Genomic DNA, 21,216 nt, shown 5'->3' with positions numbered 1-21,216 from the left:
TTTGAAAATAATCTTTTTATAAGAGGTTTTTTTTTTCAGTACATGTGACAAAATAATAACTTAATATCTACAAAGACTATTAACATTTTTTTTTTTTTTACATAATTTACATTTTTGTGTGCATTTTGTCAAATATTTTCAACTTTTTTTTCCTTTTTTTTACATTCTTTTTGGACAAAGTTAAAACATTTTTTTTTAGCTACATCCTAACATTGGCAACTTTAAACTCAGGGTCAAACACACACACACAAACACACACACTACCATAAACAACATGCTCACCTGATGATTTCACGTCTTTTTTTTTTTTTTACCCTGCTTTGAGTAATGTTCAACAAGGAGATCAAAAAAAAAAAACACACTTTTTTCCCCACGTCAGTCACAAAGTCATGCTTTCAGTTTCAACACTTGAATTCGGAAGTGTGCAAATAAACAAAGTCAGAAGATGAGAGCAGCTGCAGTTTCAATCATATCTGGATATCACTTCCTCAATTTGATGAAATGATTCACCGTACAACTTTTTCGTTTCTATCAGTTGCCTCGTTGAAGTGCTTGCGGTTTCAAACGTCTCTGGGTTTTTTTTTAATTTTGGTTTCACTGCGGTTAACAATCATAGCGGTTACCACGACAACATAAAAGTAGACTCGATCCAGATCACGGCGTCTGTAGCTGCCTTCAACTTCTGTGGATTAGTAAACTAATTTCATATTTGATTAATAACAGTCAACACAACTTTCAATAAATGCCACTTTTTGGCAAACTCAACTGTAACTTTTTTTTTTTTTTTGCTCTGGTCTGTTTGCACGTTCTTTGTCTTGGAATGTGACATCCCACCATGCAGCGACGGCACATCTACAAACTAAACTATTCAACAAAACAAGTTGTTGTGCAGTTCACTTAGTGGATAATAAATAACAAAAAAAGCTGCTGCAGGCGGAGGCATCTAGGCGTCGAGGTATTGGCGGCGTTTGTGGTGGCGTAGGAGGTGTTTCGGGAAGAAGGGTCCCTCTGCGTCGCTGCCCAGGGAGCTGCTGAGGGACTCCTCCCCTGAACTCATTGTGTCCTCACAGGAGTCCTCACTGTAGAAAGAAAAAAAAAAGTACACCGTCGTTATCATTGCATCAACAAAAAATCCTCTTTATCCACCAGCTGATGGTGACATATTGGAATGTCTTGAAAACCAACAAACATCCTCGTTTTTCCCTTATATTTGTGTTCAGGTCGCCACGAATTGATTTGCGGCTACTTGTTTTCCCTTTTTCTGGAGCCTCGGGTATTGGCCCAGGTTTTCCCGTAGCGCTTTGTTGTTAGGGCGACCAAAGAGCTTCTAAACTAAGGTCTTAAAAATATATATAAATACAGTGGGGCAAAAAAGTATTTAGTCAGCCACCGATTGCGCAAGTTCTCCCACTTAAAATGATGACAGAGGTCTGTAATTTTCATCATAGGTACACTTCAACTGTGGGGGACGGAATGTGGAAAAAAAATCCAGGAATTCACGTTGTAGGAATTTTAAAGAATTTATTTGTAAATTATGGTGGAAAATAAGTATTTGGTCAACCATTCAAAGCTCTCACTGATGGAAGGAGGTTTTGGCTCAAAATCTCACGATACATGGCCCCATTCATTCTTTTCTTAACTCTGATCAATCGTCCTGTCCTCTTAGCAGAAAAACAGCCCCAAAGCATGATGTTTCCACCCCCATGCTTCACAGTAGGTATGGTGTTCTTGGGATGCAACTCAGTATTCTTCTTCCTCCAAACACCACCAGTTGAGTTTATACCAAAATGGATACATGGATCATACAGCAGAGGATTGGGAGAATGTCATGTGGTCAGATGAAACCAAAATATAACTTTTTGGTATAAACTCAACTCGTCGTGTTTGGAGGAAGAAGAATACTGAGTTGCATCCCAAGAACACCACACCTACTGTGAAGCATGGGGGTGGAAACATCATGCTTTGGGGCTGTTTTTCTGCTAAGGGGACAGGACGATTGATCCGTGTTCAGGAAAGAATGAATGGGGCCATGTATCGTGAGATTTTGAGCCAAAACCTCCTTCCATCAGTGAGAAATTTGAATGGTTGACCAAATATTTATTTTCCACCATAATTTACAAATAAATTCTTTAAAATTCCTACAATGTGAATTCCTGGATTTTTCCCCCCACATTCTGTCTCTCACAGTTGAAGTGTACTGTTGCGCTTTGGACCTGTTCTTCCTTCAGTCAACGCCCCCAGGTTCTCTTATGACACATAAGCTGGTTTTAAATCAATCAGAGACAGAGGTTGCTCATTTTAATATTTTATTACTAAAGCGCCTTGGGAGATCAATCTAGATACAACATTTCAAAGCACGGTCCAAATTGATCTAATCCTAAAATGGCAGTTTCTCCCTCCTCCCTCACTCTCACCCGCCCCTCTTCTTCTCCTCCCTACCTCGGACAGTTGAGATAGGGATTGTTATGTCTTCATTCCAACATTCCAAATTCAAGGTCTATGTAAAAGGCTCACACTTTAGCTGTTCTAAAATCTGACTAGGAAATAAAAAGACAACCAAATCCAACAGTACCTATGATGAAAATTCCAGACCTCTGTCATCATTTTAAGTGGGAGAACTTGCACAATCTGTGGCTGACTAAATACTTTTTTGCCCCACTGTAAATATATTTTTTTGAGGGCTCCAAGTTCGATTCCCCCTTCCGCCATCGTAGTCACTGCCGTTGTGTCCTAGAGCAACACAATTTACCCACCTCCTCCCAGTGCCACCCACACTGGTTTAAATGTAAATTATACATTGGGTTTCACTATGTCAAGCGCTTTGAGTCACTAGAGAAAAGTGCTATATAAATATAATTCACTCCAAAATGAATTGTTCCTCTCTCCGAGCTTCCATCAAAATGATATGCACATGTGTCACGGTTAAATCAGACATCATGATTGGGTTTCAAAGAGTTTGGTCATCTCATTTTTAAATGCGTCATCCCAAGTGTACATTATTTCCATAACTTCCTGTTTTCTCGGGACTTTCAACATATTTCAAAACAAGTGTGATGTCATGGAAACTGGTCTGAGTGGGACATGACTGCTGTCACGCAACATTGGGAGATACGTGAGGCGCGCCTCTGTGACGCGGGTTGTGTGTGTGTGTGTCGTACCCTTTGCCTTGGAGAACGAGCACAAAACGAAACAGTGCGGGGGAGAAAAAATATTATTCCTTTAAAGTTCAGTTCAGTTTGAGTTCACGCCTCAAAGTCCAAGTTTGCTTCTCTTTGTTGGAGCGTTGGGTATTTTCCTGCTGACAGTACGTGTTGTTACATGACTACTGATATGGTTTGTTTAGCGCCTTGTTGCCCAGGAGACGTCAAATTGACCCCAGCGGGGTGCCAGACACTTTTAAATACTCCAGCTTTACTACTCTTGTGTTGTCTGTACACTTTGGCACCCACTTGTATTACACTGGCAGAGTTTATTCTTCATAGAGGGTTCCAAAAAATGACTTATTATGAGACCATAAATAGCTATTGTAAAATACACTATACTGCCCAAAGTATTTGGCCACCTGCCTTGACTCACATAGAGTGGGGCAAAAAAGTATTTAGTCAGCCACCGATTGTGCAAGTTCTCCCACTTAAAATGATGACAGAGGTCTGTCATTTTCATCATAGGTACACTTCAACTGTGAGAGACAGAATGTGAAAAAAAATCCAGGAATTCACATTGTAGGAATTTTAAAGAATTTATTTTTAAATTATGGTGGAAAATAAGTATTTGGTCAACCATTCAAAGCACGCACTGATGGAAGGAGGTTTTGGCTCAAAATCTCACCCTACATGGCCCCATTCATTCTTTCCTTAACACGGATCAACCGTCCTGTCCCCTTAGCAGAAAAATAGCCCCAAAGCATGATGTTTCCACCCCCATGCTTCACAGTAGGTATGGTGTTCTTGGGATGCAACTCAGTATTCTTCTTCCTCCAAACACGACGAGTTGAGTTTTTACCAAAAAGTTCTATTTTGGTATCATCTGACCACATGACATTCTCCCAATCCTCTGCTGTATCATCCATGTATCCATTTTGGTATAAACTCAACTCATCGTGTTTGGAGGAAGAAGAATACTGAGTTGCATCCCAAGAACACCATACCTACTGTGAAGCATGGAGGTGGAAACATCATGCTTTGGGGCTGTTTTTCTGCTAAGGGGATAGGACGATTGATCCGTGTTCAGGAAAGAATGAATGGGGCCATGTATCGTGAGATTTTGAGCCAAAACCTCCTTCCATCAGTGACAGCTTTGAATGGTTGACCAAATACTTATTTTCCACCATAATTTAAAAATAAATTCTTTAAAATTCCTACAATGTGAATTCCTGGATTTTTTTACACATTCTGTCTCTCACAGTTGAAGTGTACCCATGATGAAAATTACAGAACTCTGTCATCATTTTAAGTGGGAGAACTTGCACAATCGGTGGCTGACTAAATACTTTTTTGCCCCACTGTATAACCTTGAAGTACCATCCCATGGAATTGTCCAAAATGTTTTGGAAACTAGTAGCCTTCAAAGTTCCTTTCACTGGAACTGAGGGGCCAAGCCCAACTCCTGAAAAACAACCCCACACCATAATTCCTCCTACATCAAATTTCACACTCGGCACAATGCAGACCGAAATGTACCGTTCTCCTGGCAACCTCCAAACCCAGACCGGTCCATCAGATTGCCAGACGGAAAAGCGTGATTCATCACTTCAGAGAAGGCGTCCCCACTGCTCTAGAGTCCAGTGGCGACGTGCTTTACATCACTGCATCCCACGCTTTGCATTGGACTTGGTGATGTATGGCTTAGATTCAGCTGCTCGGCCATGGAACCCCATTCCAAGAAGCTCTCTGCTTACTGTACGTGGGCTAATTGTAAGGTCACATGAAGTTTGGAGACATCTCTAGTCCCAACCCCATTGATAAAGCAAGAAATTCCACTAATCAACCCTTAAAAGGTACACCTGTGAAGTAAAAACCATTTCAGGTGATTACTTCTTCAAGCTCATCCAGAGAATGCCAAGAGCGTGCAAAGCAGTAATCAGAGCAAAGGGTGGCTATTTTGAAGGAACTAGAATATAATACGTTTTCAGTTATCTCACTCTTTTTTGTTAAGTACACAACTCCACATGTGTTCATTCATAGTTTTGATGCCTTCAGTGACAATCTACAATGTAAATAGTCATGAAGATAAAGAAAACGCATTGAATGAGAAGGTGTGTCCAAACTTTTGGCCCATATCTAAATGTTTAGATTTAAAATAACTTAATATTTAAATGGTGTGAACGAGAGACTTGGATCAAGTGTCAAAATTCTCACCTCTCGCTCTCGTCCCAGCAGCCCTCGGGGATGGTAGGCAGTTCGGGTACGCTGCGGTAGCTGCTCTGGAGGTTCTGGGCGGTACGGCGAGACACCACCCACTGCAGCTTCCTGTGATTGGGTTTGCTGCACTCTGGCGAAGCGTAGGCTGACAAACACTGAGCGACTTGAGTGCGCCACAGCAGGAGTTCAGCATCTGCAATCTGAAACCAGACGAAGACACCGGATCGGTGAGCTTTTTTGGCCGTTCTGACGTCAGTAAAACATGCATATTGCTGTCTTGTGCGCACAAACTGGTTTCTTTGTAGGCTTCGAAGATAAAAAGGAACCAGGATACACAAAAAAACTATTTGTTTAGGTTGGAAACCTGATAGAATGTCTGCACAATTCCTTATAGATCAATATAGGCGGTGATGATGCAACTGAACAGTAAACATGCTAATTGTGTTAACCTTTGGGACAGAATTGCATGTTAAATTTGACAATAATACAATCATAATTTCAATACCTCTAAATCAATGGTGCCCAACCTTTTTGTAGCTGCGGACCGGTCATGAAAAAGGGAGGTTTTTTTGGGGTTGGTGCACTAATTGTAAGTGTATATTGTGTTTTTTATGTTGATTTAATAACAAAATTAATAAAAAATTATTCTGCGGCCCGGTACCAATCGAGCCCGGTGGTTGGGAACTACTGCTCTAAATGATGTTTTCACCTCATTTCATACTCTTCAGTAGAAATGTCCGATAATGGCTTTTTTGACGATATTGTCCAACTCTTAAATACCGATTCCGATATCAACCGATACCGATGTATACAGTCGTGGAATTAACACTTTATTATGCCTAATTTTGTTGTGATGCCCCGTTGGATGCATTAAACAATGTAACAAGGTTTTACAAACTAAATCAACTCAAGTTCTGGAAAAAAAATGCCATCATGGCACTGCCATATTTATTATTGAAGTCACAAAGTGCATTATTTTTTTAACATGCCTCTAAACAGCAGCTTGGAATTTGGGCCATGCTCTCCCTGAGAGAGCATGAGGAGGCTGAGGTGGGCGGGGTGTATATCATAGTTAGTGCTGTAAGGGGTTCTGTTGTGTTTATGTTGTGTTACGGTGCGAATGTTCTCCCCAAAATGTGTTTGTCATTCTTGTTTGGTGTGGGTTCACAGTGTGGCGCATATTTGTAACAGTGTTAAAGTTGTTTATACGGCCACCCTCAGTGTGAGGGCTGTTGACCAAGTGTGCGTTGCATTCGCTTGTGTGTGTGAAAAGCCGTAGCCACACCCGCAAAGGCAGTGTCTTTAAGGTTTATTGGCGCTCTGTACCTCACCCTTGCGGGGCATCACAACAAAATTAGGTATGTTATTTCCACGACTGTATATATCGGTATCAGTCGATATCGGAATCGTTAATTAAGAGATGGACAATATTGGATGTCGGCAAAAAAGCCATTTTTGGACAGCTCTATTTAGAATGCAAATGTATATTTACCATTGTTTTGTACACATTTAGCAAAAAAGTAAAATGGTGTCAAATAGTTGCCTCTGCAACCAAACTGCTGCTCATGCTTTGACTGATTGCTGACATGTTTGTTTTTTTCCACCAATAGGAAAACAATGTTGTGTTTGTGCTTACTTTAACCTTGACTCTGTTAGCGGCTTTCTTGCTGTGCTTTCAAATGATAAATAATGTGGCGACACAAGGAAATCTGGTCTCACTTGATACATTTCCCCCATTTTTAAAGACTTGTGACGTTAAATAGTGCTGCTCTTTGTTGTGGTTTACCTTCAGGTGTCTCTGGATATGGTGAGCTATTTCCAGCATGTCCTCCGAGTGAAAGGCCTCGATCTCCAGTCTCAAGAGAGCGAATGCTAGAACGGAGGGCTGGATGGACAAACAAATAAAGAATTCAGTAAGTTTAAACATGTCTGTGAGCTGCTGTATTCACGATGACATTTGAACCCTGACTTGAATTCCTACCTTGGCTTTGGAGAAGGATATGCGACACAGACAGGCTTTAAGCTGAGCCTCCAGCTTCTCCAAGCTCAGAGTCTCCTTCCTGTTCACACGGACACACAAATAAATGTCAGTCCAGTTTTTCAAGCTCAAGCCATGATCTCAACAGGAAATGTATTTTGTTTGCTGCATGTACAGTGGGGGAAAAAAGTATTTAGTCAGCCACCGATTGTGCAAGTTCTCCGACTTAAAATGATGACAGAGGTCTGTAATTTTCATCATAGGTACACTTCAACTGTGAGAGACAGAATGTGAAAAAAAAAATCCAGGAATTCACATTGTAGGAATTTTAAAGAATTTATTTGTAAATTATGGTGGAAAATAAGTATTTGGTCAACCGTCCAAAGCGCTCACTAATGGAAGGAGGTTTTGGCTCAAAATCTCACGATACATGGCCCCATTCATTCTTTCCTTAACACGGATCAATCGTCCTGTCCCCTTAGCAGAAAAAGAGCCCCAAAGCATGTTGTTTCCACCCCCATGCTTCACAGTAGGTTTGGTGTTCTTGGGATGCAACTCACTATTCTTCCTCCAAACACGACGAGTTGAGTTTATACCAAAAAGTTATATTTTGGTTTCATCTGACCACATGACATTCTCCCAATCCTCTGCTGTATCATCCATGTATCCATTTTGGTATTGGATTTTTTTCAGTCACATAATATTTGCGGCTTTTACACGAACATAAGTGAACGCAGGGCATATTTGGTCAACAGCCATACAGGTCATGCTGAGGGTGGCCGTATAATTTATACAACTTTAACACTGTTACAAATGTGCGCCACACTGTGAACCCACACCAAGCAAGAATGACAAACACATTTCGGGAGAGCATCGTAACACAACATAAACACAACAGAACAAATACCCAGAACCCATTGCAGCACTAACTCTTCCGGGACGCTACAATATATTTTGATATTTATCTCAGAAGGCTGCAAATAGAAAAGAGGCATTCAATTTTTATTTAAATTTTATTTGATATGCCATTGATATTTTTTTATTATCATTATTATTATTTGAAACCTGATTTTGAATCAGTAATTAAGAGGTGGGGAATTTCGGATATCGGCAAAAAAGCCATTATCGGACATCTCTAATTACAAACAAGTGTTTGATTGAAACAAAGTGAATATTACACAACAACTAAAGAGCTCAAACTATTATGTGTTAGGAATTTAAATTGTTTTGCAACAACTCATGATTCAATTCCAGTCCGATTCCTGGGATAACAATTCTATTCGGAATCGATTCTCGATTCAACACAATTATTAATTCAAACATACTCTTGCAATAAAATAATTTGGTATAGAAATGATAATAAAACATTTTTAAAACAAGCTCCTTTTGGCGGTTCAATATATATGAACAGAGAGTAAGCGCGGAACTGGCCTAAAAATATATTTTTTTAAATGTTTAATCGATTTAGAATGCTGTTGATTGCATTTACTTGGTTTATTAACTTAGGGTAGCGGATCCACACTGTATGGACATAAAGTTATCTGCTAGCTGCATGTTTTTTTCCACGGAAATCTGCTGATACCGATTGGTGGCCGATAAAGATAGCCGCATAGTTATAAATGTTACAGTTTTGAGCAGTTGACACACAGCAGCCCACACAAATATTCAGCAAAGCACACATTGATCACAACCGGTTATGCAAGTTCAAGCAGCCGTAAGCAACAAATCTTATCAGCCCACTTCAGCCAGACGCAGCTGTCTGATAGTTTGGCTGCCGGCCCAAAACGGCGTACACAAACAAACCCAGAGTGCGGTGGAAAAGCACCAGCGAGCAAAAACAAAGAGATTGTGTACAAGCTGACTACAAAAAAACATTGGCCGACTTGAACTTGCAGATGACATATCTGCCACAATAAAGCCCAAAAAGTACCGTAGTTTTCTGATTTTAAGTCGCAGTTTTTTCATAGTTTGGCCGGGGGTGCGATTTATACTCTGGAGCGACTTATGTGTGAAATTATTAAAACATTACTGTATTATTTATCTCATTCACGTAAGAGACTAGGCGTATATCAGCAATCGTCTCACACACACACACACACACACACACACACACACACACACGCACACACACACACACACACACACACACACACACACACACACACACACACGTGTCGACCAATAAAAACTTGGCGGGGGTGGGTCATGGCAGAAGTGCATTGTGGAAAAAAAAAGATGCTACCTGCTACTACTTCTGTACCTATGAAAATTGATAATTTCAACATTGGCGGTAACTCCTAAAAACTGAGAAGGGCTGAACAAAAATTGCACCAAAAAGGAAATCATACACTGCAGGTTACAAGCTGGAAGTAGTGAAATTAGGGCTGGGCGATATATCGATATACTCGATATATCGCAGGTTTGTCTTGATATATAAAATGACTATATCGTGATATTCGAGTATACGTTCTCACGCAGTTGCTTTTAGCTGCTGGCACTACACTACAGGCTCTTCCCACTCTTTCTTGTCTCCTTCTCACAGAGACGTAAAACAAGCGCACCTTCTTACATACGTCACATACATATACGCCCTCACGGAGCAGAGAGGTAGCAGCATGGGAAACGTTAGCTGTGGTGCGAGTGGTAATACGAGAGAAAGAAGGTGCGAATCTGGTAACAAATTAAGGAAGAATTAATTCCCAAGAAAAACAGCAGGGGGGGTCCATCATCTGGCGGTGGTTTGGCTTCAAGCGGGAAGATGTTGAACAATTATGCGGCAAAAGCGTTGCTACAAAAAGTAACACCAGTGCTAATTTCTAGCATCATTTGAAAAGTCACCCGCTAGAGAATGAAGAGTGCTTGAAACTCTGCATGTCAACATCTCCGTTCGGTGCCACACCGACAAAATGCGGAAGTAACTATTTCCAGATCAACACTGTATGAAAACATAAGTCAACAACAGAAGGAGATAACGTCCGCAGTAAGCTACCACATAGCGAAGGACATACACTATTTGATTTCTTATTATGCAACTCATTTTTATTTGACAGTTATTGAAATATCTTGTGTGACATCATGCACAAAAGTGCACTTTATTTGTTTTATACTATTTTAGTGGTGTTCTGTACAAAAAGTGCACTTTAATTTAGTGTTGTTTTCACATGTCATCTTAGTGACATCATGCACAAAAGTGCACTCATAGTTTGTTTTGAAACGTCTCTGACAATCTTGCATTTTCTGTTTTAAAAACAACATGAATGTTTGTGCCACTGCTTAATAACTGTTTAATAAATACAGTTTTGGTCAATTGACTTAGTTGTGTTTTCCCTCTCTGCTTGAAAGTTTAAAATGAGCATATATTAATGCAGTCTGTAGAAAAATGTTTTAATGTAGACACATAGAATCATCATACTGCTGTGATTATATGCATCATGTGTTCATTCAAGGCTAACGCAAAATATCGAGATATATATCGTGTATCGCGATATGGCCTAAAAATATCGAGATATTAAAAAAAGGCCATATCGCCCAGCCCTGCTGTGAAGTGAACACTAGTAAGGTTGTAAATACTGTATGGAGTAGGCTAACCCGTGTTGTTCCTGTGGATGTGAACACAAGTTTTAATTACTATAGTGACTAAACAGCATAGTGACTGTTTAGTCACCCTAAGTGAAATATGCAGCAGAAAGAAAGTTTGTAGTAAGCGAGAAAAATTTCCCCCCAAAAATGCAACTTTTACTCTATTGCGACTTACATATGCTTTTCCTTCTTTATTATGCATTTTTGGCCGGTGCGACTTATACTTATAAACCGAAAAATAAGGTATGTAAAAAATGTAAATGCTTCCTTATTTCATTTTCACAAATGACATTAAAGAGTGTTTACTTTCTGTTTATTTTAAGGCCAGTTGAGGGTTGGGTCATTGTGGTTAGTGTGGGGTGGTGCTTTTTGTTTTCATATATTTCCTCATAACTTGTGTGTGTGTGTAGTGACTCCCAAGGTGTGTCTGCTTCTTTTATTTTTGATGTGTCACCGTTTCTGGCTTACTTGGGCTTTCTATAACCACTTTTAACAGGGGCCAGGAAACGCCAGCATATAACCCCAATTCTTCAGAATTTGCACTGGGTCCCTGTTCATTTTAGAATTGATTTTAAAACATTGCTGTTTGTTTTTAAATCTTTACATGGACTGGCACCTGAATATATCTCGGACCTCATCCAAATTTACATCCCTGCGCGCGCTCTGAGGTCCGAAAGCCAGTTCCAGCTCGTGGTGCCCAAGACCAGACTTAAGACCAGGGGAGACAGGGCCTTCTCTGTGGTCGGCCCTAAACTCTGGAACACTCTGCCGCTCCATGTTCAAACTGCTTCCACAGTGGAGTGTTTTAAGTCTCGTCTTAAGACCCACTTTTATTCTTTGGCTTTTAACACTATGTGAGTTGTGTGGTCCTCTGTCCTCTGTTGTCCTCTGTGTTTTTTATACACTTTTATTTTCATTTTACTGTTTTAATTGATTTTACCCTTTAAAATAGTTTTTAATCATATTTGTTTTTATATTGTTTTTATTGGTTTTATTTGTATTCATTTTTTGTTTTATTCAGTCATTGGTGGAGCATAATATTGTTTTTAACATGGCTGTGCAGCACTTTGGAAACGTTATTGTTGTTTAAATGTGCTATATAAATAAAGTGGATTGGATTGGATTGAAGAACAAGCTATATTTATGTGTTGCGGAGTGGCGGTCATTCTCACCGGTGGGTGGAGTGGGACAAGGTGATCTGATGGTACAACTGCAGGAAGGTTAAGGCAGTAACGGATTTGGACTTGAAGTCCAGCTTCTCGGCTATGATCTTCTCCATGCGGCCGAGATCGGACACGGTGAACCGGCACTGTCCGATGCGGATGAGCTCGTCCGTGGGCGCGAGGTTGCGCTCCTCCTCCGTTACTTTTGCCGCCATGTGGAGGCAGCTGAGGCTGACGCAGGACAAGTGTTTTGGTTGGATCTGAAATAGGACGACATTTTGATAAGTTATTAAACATCAAGGTGGGGAGGGGTTTGACGGCAGAAATATAAATTGAAGCTTCGCGTACCCTCATCATGGCTAGGAATCTGTCCAGCAGGTTTACAGCCAAGACGAAGGTCTGTGTGGTGTAGCCAAAGAAGCTGGTCAGGCTCCACAGGTCTTCCACTTTGGCATCTCTGCACTTGGCTGAGATTCGCCCATCGTTCTTGGTGGAAAAAAAACACCAATTATTTAATTATATGAATCCAAGATGACCTCTCTTTTCTGGAAAAAAAGATATTGTGACTAGTTACGAGTACTATAAGGCTGCACAAAAAATGTGTTATCTGGGTCACACTAACATTATTTATTTTTTGATTGTGCTGAACAAACTGAATCACAAACAAGAGCTGCCATTTTACTCAAGGACTTAAGATTAGAGATGTCTGATAAAATCGGCCGATAAATGCTTTAAAATGTAATATCTGAAATTATCGGTATCAGTTTCAAAAAGTAAAATTTATGACTTTTTTTAATCGCCGCTGTGTACACGGATGTAGGGAGAAGCACAGAGTGCCACTAAACCGCAAAGGCTTAAAGGCACTGCCTTTGCGTGCCGGCCCGGTCACATAATATATACGGCTTCACACACACACACACACACACACACACACACACACACACACACACACACACACACAGGCGAATGCAAGGCATACTTGGTCGACAGCCATACAGGTCACACTGAAGGTGGCCGTATAAACAACTTTAACACTGTTACAAATATGCGCCACACTGTGAACCCACACCAAACAAAATGACAAACACATTTTGGGAGAACATCCACACCGTAACACAACATAAACACAACAGAACAAATACCTAGGTCTCCTTGCAGCACTAACTCTTCCAGGGCGCTATAATATACCCCCTCCACCCCAACTCAACCCCGGCCACCTCAACCTCTTTAATATCCCAAATTCAATGCTCTACTTGTTTACTTTAGTATACTCTGGACTGAAGCTTCTTGCCTTCATTGTTTTTGGAGCTGTTGTTTTGAGGCAAGTTTAAACATTTTGTTTTAAATAATGCACTTTGTGAAAATCAAAGTATTATATTTCCCATAGTTGTAGTGGGTATCAGGATTATCTCTGGGAGACCATGTCCCAAATTCCAAGCTGCTGTTTTGACGCATGTTAAAAAAAAAAAAATGCACTTTGTGACTTCAATAATAAATATGGCAGTGTCAGGTTGGCGTTTTTTTCCATAACTTGAGTTGATTTATTTTGGAAAACTTCGTTACATTGTTTAATGCATCCAGGGGGATATCACAACAAAATTAGGCATAATAATGTGTTAATTCCACGACTGTATATATCGGTATCGGTAATTAAGAGTTGGACAATATCGGCAAAAAAGCCATTATCAGACATCTCTACTTAAGATGTTTGGCGTCCGACACTGGATGCCCTGGTTCTATCCACCGATGGCCATGACAAGACTCGCTGGTCATGTATCAACTCACAGAGGGAGCGAATTGTAATAACGAACTGATTCATTTCTCTATCAAGAAAGCCAACATGGCTTCCCATTAAGCATGGCAGAAAGGCCATTGGATTTTTCTTTAAAGACATGATGATAATTTAGGCTGCAGCCAGCGATTATGTTTGTAATCGATTACACTTTAAAGCCTCAATGTGTATTTTAAGGATTCAAGGAACCTTATCACGCTAGCACATGATAAGACATGAAATTTAGTCCCGAGGTCCCAGATTTTGCTCAAAAAATACCACAACAACGATCAGGAAAATAGTTGGATGAAAAAAAATCTACTTGTCATAACTATCATCCTTTCTTCCTAATAAATGGACATCATCAACACTAAAAATAAACTCCACTGTTCGCTCCTACATATCACAGCACCCACACACCATCGCTCTCATTCCGCTTATTTCAATTCTAAGCAAGACAATTGTGATTATATTTTTTCCAGAAAAATTTAGCTAGTATTAGTACATATGATGTTCTTTACTACCCCTGTCCCTCTATTCTCTATTATGCTCTATTTAACCGAACTGAAGATGTGCCTACCGTATGACAATGAGGACATAATCCCATAAATGGGATGAGTTTGCCAAGTATAAAAATTAACCTGAATTTTTTGAATGAAAGAAACTGCTGTTCTAAATGTGTCCACTGGATGTCGCAATAGCAATTCTTTGTATCTTTGTAGATGATGCTACATATGTACAAAATAAACCACATGACGTTAGTACATCAGTCGAGGAAAATGATAAAATTACATAAACAACATACTGTAATTTGATTTTGATATAATTTTCTTATCTTGATGGATTGAAAATGAACACCAATGAGTTGACTGATGAACATTATCACGTCATTTGTTCAGAAAATATAAATAACGACAAATAAAGATAGAACACTATTAACTGCAACATGTAAGTGTAAAAAAACACAACAGTATGATTTATGCATTTTCAGAATGTGCTTGTTCTGTTTTTAAACAAAACAATCTGAAGTTGGTTATTTTACCAGTCTGGCCCACTTGGGAGTAGATTTTTCTCCACGTGGCCCCCCATCTAAAATGAGTTTGACACCCCTGCTCTATACCGTGTTTCTCTACTGTAACATGAGGTAAATGTACGGTTTTAAGATTTCTTCCTATTAGTTTGACCGTTTCCTTGTCATTGCCGTAAGTCAGGTGACATCCGAACTGGCAATTACCATTTTTACACACTTTACTACCAACTTTGCAACAGAGAGTTATGGTTACAAAACCTGTGACTATTGGTGTTTTAGCACAGCATATCTTATCTATAACGTATTCTTATCATCCGTTTAAAAAAAATATGGGGACAAACCGAATGTGAAACAATTTTTTTTTATGAAACACTTACAGTGGGGCAAAAGGTATTTAGTCAGCCACCGATTGTGCAAGTTCTCCCACTTAAAATGATGACAGAGGTCTGTAACTTTCATCATAGGTACACTTCAACTGTGAGAGAGAATGTGGGGAAAAAAATCCAGGAATTGACATTGTAGGAATTTTAAAGAATTTATTTGTAAATTATGGTGGAAAATAAGTATTTGGTCAACCATTCAAAGCTCTCAATGATGGAAGGAGGTTTTGGCTCAAAATCTCACGATACGTGGCCCCATTCATTCTTTCCTTAACACGGATCAATCGTCCTGTCCCCTTAGCAGAAAAACAGCCCCAAAGCATGATGTTTCCACCCCCATGCTTCACAGTAGGTATGGTGTTCTTGGGATGCAACTCAGTATTCTTCTTCCTCCAAACACGACAAGTTGAGTTTATACCAAAAATTCTATTTTGGTTTCATCTGACCACATGACATTCTCCCAATCCTCTGCTGTATCATCAATGTATCCATTTTGGTATAAACTCAACTCGTCGTGTTTGGAGGAAGAAGAATACTGAGTTGTATCCCAAGAACACCACACCTACTGTGAAGCATGGGGGTGGAAACATCATGCTTTGGGGCTGTTTTTCTGCTAAGGGGACAGGACGATTGATCTGTGTTAAGGAAAGAATGAATGGGGCCATGTATCGTGAGATTTTGAGCCAAAACCTTCCATCAGTGAGAGCTTTGAATGGTTGACCAAATACTTATTTTCCACCATAATTTACAAATAAATTCTTTAAAATTCCTACAACGTGAATTCCTGGATTTTTTTTCGACATTCCGTCTCTCACAATTGAAGTGTGCCTATGATGAAAATTACAGACCTCTGTCATCATTTTAAGTGGGAGAACTTGCACAATCGGTGACTGACTAAATTCTTTTTTGCCCAACAGTAAGTTATAAGTGTAAACATGTTCAACAGAAAGAGACCAAATAATTGCTTAGGGGTAGGATAAAATGATCGGTTTCTTCCTACACATTTTGAGACGTGTTGAATTGTGTAACTGATGTTTCTTGATGTAACTTGTCTGGAACAAAATAATCCACAAGTGACTATATGGAGTGACTCACCTGGTTCGTAGACTCGATAAGACTCAGGCCAGTCTCCTTAGGGAGGTAGTCCACCTCCTGGTCATAATTCACCCTCAGCTCCTTCATCAGTTTGAAGGCATCCATGTCTCCGCTGCCACTCACGTCTTTTTACTACCACAAAAACAAAATTGTTGATGAGATAAATCATGTATGTCAGTGGTTCCCTGTTTTTTTTTCCCAGTGAAGTAACCATTTTTAGTTGAAAAGATGATGTAGAAAACAGGGCTAATTTGATTCCAAAAAAGTGCCTTATTGCAGTGAAACTTGCCAAGGGACATGTAAGCAAATATTAACATTGCTGTATGTATACTTTTGACCCAGCTGATGCACAGTACAGTACATATTCCGTACAATTGGCCACTAAATGGTAACACCCCAATAAGTTTATCAACTTGTTTAAGTCGGGGTCCAACTAAATAAATTCATGGTAAGATTTGGTCACATTTACAGTAGACCCATACTTAATGAATGTTTTATTTGTGACCAACAAGTAGGAGCTCCAATCATATGGAGTTCCAAAGTATGAGCTCCAAATGCGGCCCGCGAGACGTTATTTTGCGGCCCCCGCCTTTATATGAGAGTTTAATGTTATTGCAGCCCGCAAGTTTTATATGAATGGCGCTTGACTGCGTTGTTATTTTGGTCCAAAATTGCTCTTTCAACATTCTGGGTTGCCTACCCCTGCGTTAGTGGAAAAGCGGCAAATGAATGAAAAAGACAGAGACGTTGCCACGGAGACCAGGGTTTTCTTACACACTGCAAAACCTGTCCGTCAGTAATAACAGTCCCCTATAACCTGGATCAATTCAAACCGTTATTGTTTTTTTTATTGTTTAATTTGCATTGCCTCACACTATGAAAACTACATATATTTCTATATGACACCGGATAACATTTCGGGAGCCGTTGCTTTTTTGCGCCCGCTATCCAGGTACTTTCCAGGCTATTATCCGCCGACCGCCGTGTTGCTGTAGGGAGAAAAAGCGGAACGACACACATTGCGGAAATAACATTATCCTCCGTGCGTCGGCTAAATACAAATATATTCCACAACCCCAAACATGTCTTTTTCAAAGACTGCAATGAAGACAAAGGTTAGTGATGTGCAAAGACAATTCCAGGAAAAGTGGGCGATGCAATATTTCTTTGTACGTTTTTTATTTTCAGAGAAAGTTGCGGTGCACAAGGAATACAATTTGAAATGCATTATAAAACTAGACATGCTGAGAAGTATGCAACTTTATCTTTTCTTGCGGACCCAGACTCTGCATCCAGTGGTCCCCAGTTGAATTTAGTTTGAAACCCCTGTTGTAAGTGTTGTACGTGCATACAAATGTTTTAAATTAGATTTCAACCTGGGTTTGATCGAACCCTAGGGGTTCCGCAGAGGCCAAAACACACCCGACTCATCGTATAAACACAAACTTCTCCCTATCGGCGTATTACGGATACAGCAACAGCTGACTGATTTGCAGGTGTGCAATTTGTCGTGAGTTTATGCATTGTGTTGGTTTTGTTGTTTGAACAACGTGATATTCATGATCATTTTGTGCACCAGTAAAAAAAACATGGTAACACTTTAGCTTGGGGAACATATTCCACATTAATTTGTTGCTTATTAACATGCAAATTAGTAACATATTGGCTCTTAAGTACTTATTAATGCCTTATTCAGCATGGCCTTATTATAACACTAACTCTAAATTAAGTCTTTATTACTTAGAATATGTTCCTCTAGTGTCCAAATAACTTTAAATTAAGCTTTTGTTACTTAGAATATGTTACCTATACTAAAGTGTTACCAAAAACATAAAACTTTGTCTTGAATTTGAAAAAAAAAACAAAAAAACATTTTTTTTTCACTAAAGAAAAATGCACATATTAAACTGGTGGGGTTCTGTACCTCCAAAAAGGTGAAAAAACACTGCTCTAAGGTTATATTTGTCCTGGGGGTGGCATAGCTCGGTTGGCAGAGTGGCCGTGCCAGCAACTTGAGGGTTCCAGGTTCGATTCCCACTTCCGCCATCCTAGTCACTGCCATTGTGCCCTTGGGCAAGACACTTTAACCACCTGCCCCCAGTGCCACCCACACTGGTTTAAAGGTAACTTAGATATTAGGTTTCACTATGTAAAGCGCTTTGAGTCACTAGAGAAAAGGGCTATATAAACATAATTCACTTCACTCCTTAGTAGAGAAGAATTGTTGTACATTCTTTGGCAGCACGTTATAGTTTGCTTTGTACATCATTTTAGCTATTTTTTCAATTTTACCAAATCCATCCATTTTTCTACCGCTTATTCCCTTTAGGGTTGCGGGGGGCGCTGGTGCCCATCTCAGCTACAATCGGGCGGAAGTCAGGGTACACCTCGGACAAGTCCCCACCTCATTGCAGGGCCAACACAGATAGACAACATTCACACACTAGGGCCAAATTAGTGTTGCCAATCAACCTATCCACAGGTGCATGTCTTTGGAGGTGAGAGGAAGCCGGAATACCCGGAGGGAACCGATGCAGTCACGGGGAGGACATGCAAACTCCACACAGAAGGATCCAGAGCCCGGGATTGAACCCTGACTAATCAGGACCTTCGTATTGTGAGGCAGACGCACTAACCCCAGCTCCGCCGTGAAGCCCCATTATTTTATTTTTTTTACCAAATCATTGAACTTTAATATTTATGATCCCATAAATAAAGGGCTTGTGTGTTCTCTATATACAACATTATGTATCAGTCTAATTTATCTTTTTTGTAACACGGTTAACGAACGCCTCCCTTGGGAGGTGTTTCGGGCATGTCTGACCGGTAGGAGGCCATGGAGAAGACTATGTCACCCCGCTGGCCTGGGAACGCCTCGGGATACCCCAGAAAGAGCTGGATGAAGTAGCTGGGGAGAGGAAAGTGTGAGCTTCCCTGCTTGGGCTGCTGCCCCCGCGCCCCACCTCGGATAAGCAAGAAGATAGATGGATAGTTAACGAATGTAGCGCACATTTGTAGTTAATAAAGTGTACTTTTGTAGTAATTTCCCCATATTTCTGCACAATAACTCAGATATAGTATAATCGTACATCTAAAGTAGAGATTAAACCGATACGGTGTAATTTAATACAAGCTAGCACCTGTGACCCCTTTTTTAAAGGGGAGTCTCACAGCCCGGCCCACTTCCACTCCGGTGTCAAATTTCCCTGGTAAACGCCTTCGGTGGCCCCTGGCCCGAAAACAACTGCTTGTTTTGATGACCCACTAAGGTTTTTTTTGGACCACACAAAATTATCTAACACACTTCAGTCGTACATTGTTTCATTTCAATGACGGTAATAAAAAGAAGCTAAGTAGCGTCGACTGCAGCTCGCCAGCGACCAAGCGTTTAAATCCTCTCCTCGGAGCGGGGGATGGGTTGTTATTTACCTTATTTCTCAAACGCACAACAGTGGACTTTTATGCACGGTTTGTATCGAAACTGAAAGTAATTTACACACCATATCGTATACAATTCGTTTTTGTATATATATATTTTTTTATTTTTTTAATAGTACGGAGCAGAGCTGCAAGGATACCAACAATTAGACAAGAAAACACATATTTAGTAGGAAATCATGCAATCTGATGGAAAATTACTATTACTATCCTAGAAGAACGTAACCCGACGTGGAATATTTACAAAATCATGGCATTATTGTCTGTTTTTTTCCCCGAATTTTTCCCTTCTCCGTTTAAATTACAGTAAAAATCCGCGCATTGCATGCCTATAAATTGCTAGAAGCGATTCTTACCTGTTAGGGCAAATTAGATCCACATATCTGTCTTGGTATTCCTTCTGAGGTTCTACTCTCCTTTCTCCTTTTGCTCTTTTGTTGATGTTGCTAACACATACGCCCACTTAGTGACGTCACCGAAGGACTAATATGGTGTAAAGAAAAAAAATTGCTTCTTGTCAACAAGCCAAATGCCTACCGTTTTATTTACGTACACAAACCCATCTGGCGTATTAATGCTTTAGGGTAATATTATGTTACGAAACATAACAAAATCTGTCATTGGAGTTGAAATTCAACCGACCTTGGGGGAATAAAAAAAGACTCCTTCAATGGACGTTTCTGTCAACCAATCAGCGGGGGGGATTTTCCACGGTTCAAATTGTCCGCCCAAAATGGGCTTATTTGATTGGCTCTTGTCCGGTGACGTAATCCCTTACGCAAATATGGCTTTACGTAAGGCAGTGTCATTTGATCTCAAATGAAAAGCTGCTCTACGCTGTAATTACGTTTTCAGTACATAATTGAGATGGTTGATGGAATATATAGGAATGATACATACGTGAAAATAATTAAAAATACAACATTTTTACCTATATTTTACGCTGAGAAAGCACACCCATTTTTGCGTAATGACTCCGTTGTTTTTCGCTCGAGCTTTCGCGCATGCGCATGTGTATTAAGCATTAAAAGCGGATGTGTCTTTCAACTGCTAATGCAACATCTTTACGTATATCTTACGCTGAGAACGCACACCCATTTTTGCGTAGACTCCGTTGTTTTTCGCTCGAGCCTGCGCACATGCGCGTGTATTTTAAGCGTTAAAAGCGGATGTCTTTCAAACTGCTAACACAAACATTCAACGAAACAAAATAGGCTACACAGAATAAAACATATCTCACTTTTACAGAAGGTATTCTCTGTACTTTGCACTCAATTTCAGTTGCCTGGCCAAATGAGCAAAGATAAAATGTCTAACAGCTTAACATTCCGCACGAATGGAACTAAGATAGGATCCAGCACCACACGCGACCCCAAAAGGGACAAGCGGTAGAAAATGGATGATGGGACATACCCAAATTTG

At 40.1% G+C, this 21,216-nt stretch overlaps 1 protein-coding gene and 1 long non-coding RNA gene across 2 annotated transcripts; one reads left to right on the top strand and one right to left on the bottom strand.

Annotated features, from left to right (window-relative positions):
- On the bottom strand, nucleotides 1–20,314 carry ccng2 (cyclin G2). The gene is made up of 8 exons (XM_061876896.1): nucleotides 20,151–20,314; nucleotides 16,357–16,488; nucleotides 12,429–12,566; nucleotides 12,090–12,340; nucleotides 7,342–7,420; nucleotides 7,147–7,245; nucleotides 5,358–5,560; nucleotides 1–1,079 (listed from the first exon to the last, which is right to left on the bottom strand). Exons 2-8 carry the CDS (start codon nucleotides 16,459–16,461, stop codon nucleotides 944–946), a joined length of 1,011 nt encoding a protein of 336 aa, XP_061732880.1. The 5' UTR covers nucleotides 16,462–16,488; nucleotides 20,151–20,314; the 3' UTR covers nucleotides 1–943.
- LOC133536404 (uncharacterized) lies at nucleotides 6,895–19,098 on the top strand. The gene is made up of 2 exons (XR_009802460.1): nucleotides 6,895–7,273; nucleotides 18,686–19,098. It is a non-coding gene; the product is annotated as an uncharacterized LOC133536404 (long non-coding RNA).
- Nucleotides 20,315–21,216: the final 902 nt, after the last annotated feature.

This window comes from Nerophis ophidion, linkage group LG17, assembly GCF_033978795.1.
Source record: "Nerophis ophidion isolate RoL-2023_Sa linkage group LG17, RoL_Noph_v1.0, whole genome shotgun sequence".
Classification (NCBI taxonomy): Eukaryota; Metazoa; Chordata; class Actinopteri; order Syngnathiformes; family Syngnathidae; genus Nerophis; species Nerophis ophidion.
Note: the sequence above shows the minus strand (reverse complement) of the source record. Positions and strands in the feature narration are given on the sequence as shown.

Excerpts from the sequence above, each read along its gene's own strand:
- ccng2 (XM_061876896.1), bottom strand. The coding sequence starts at position 16,461 with ATGGATGCCTTCAAACTGATGAAGGAGCTGAGGGTGAATTATGACCAG. Across the intron at positions 12,341-12,428 it reads GATTCCTAGCCATGATGAGG|ATCCAACCAAAACACTTGTC; the intron begins GTACGCGAAGCT and ends GTCCTATTTCAG. Across the intron at positions 1,080-5,357 it reads TGCTGGGACGAGAGCGAGAG|TGAGGACTCCTGTGAGGACA; the intron begins GTGAGAATTTTG and ends TTCTTTCTACAG.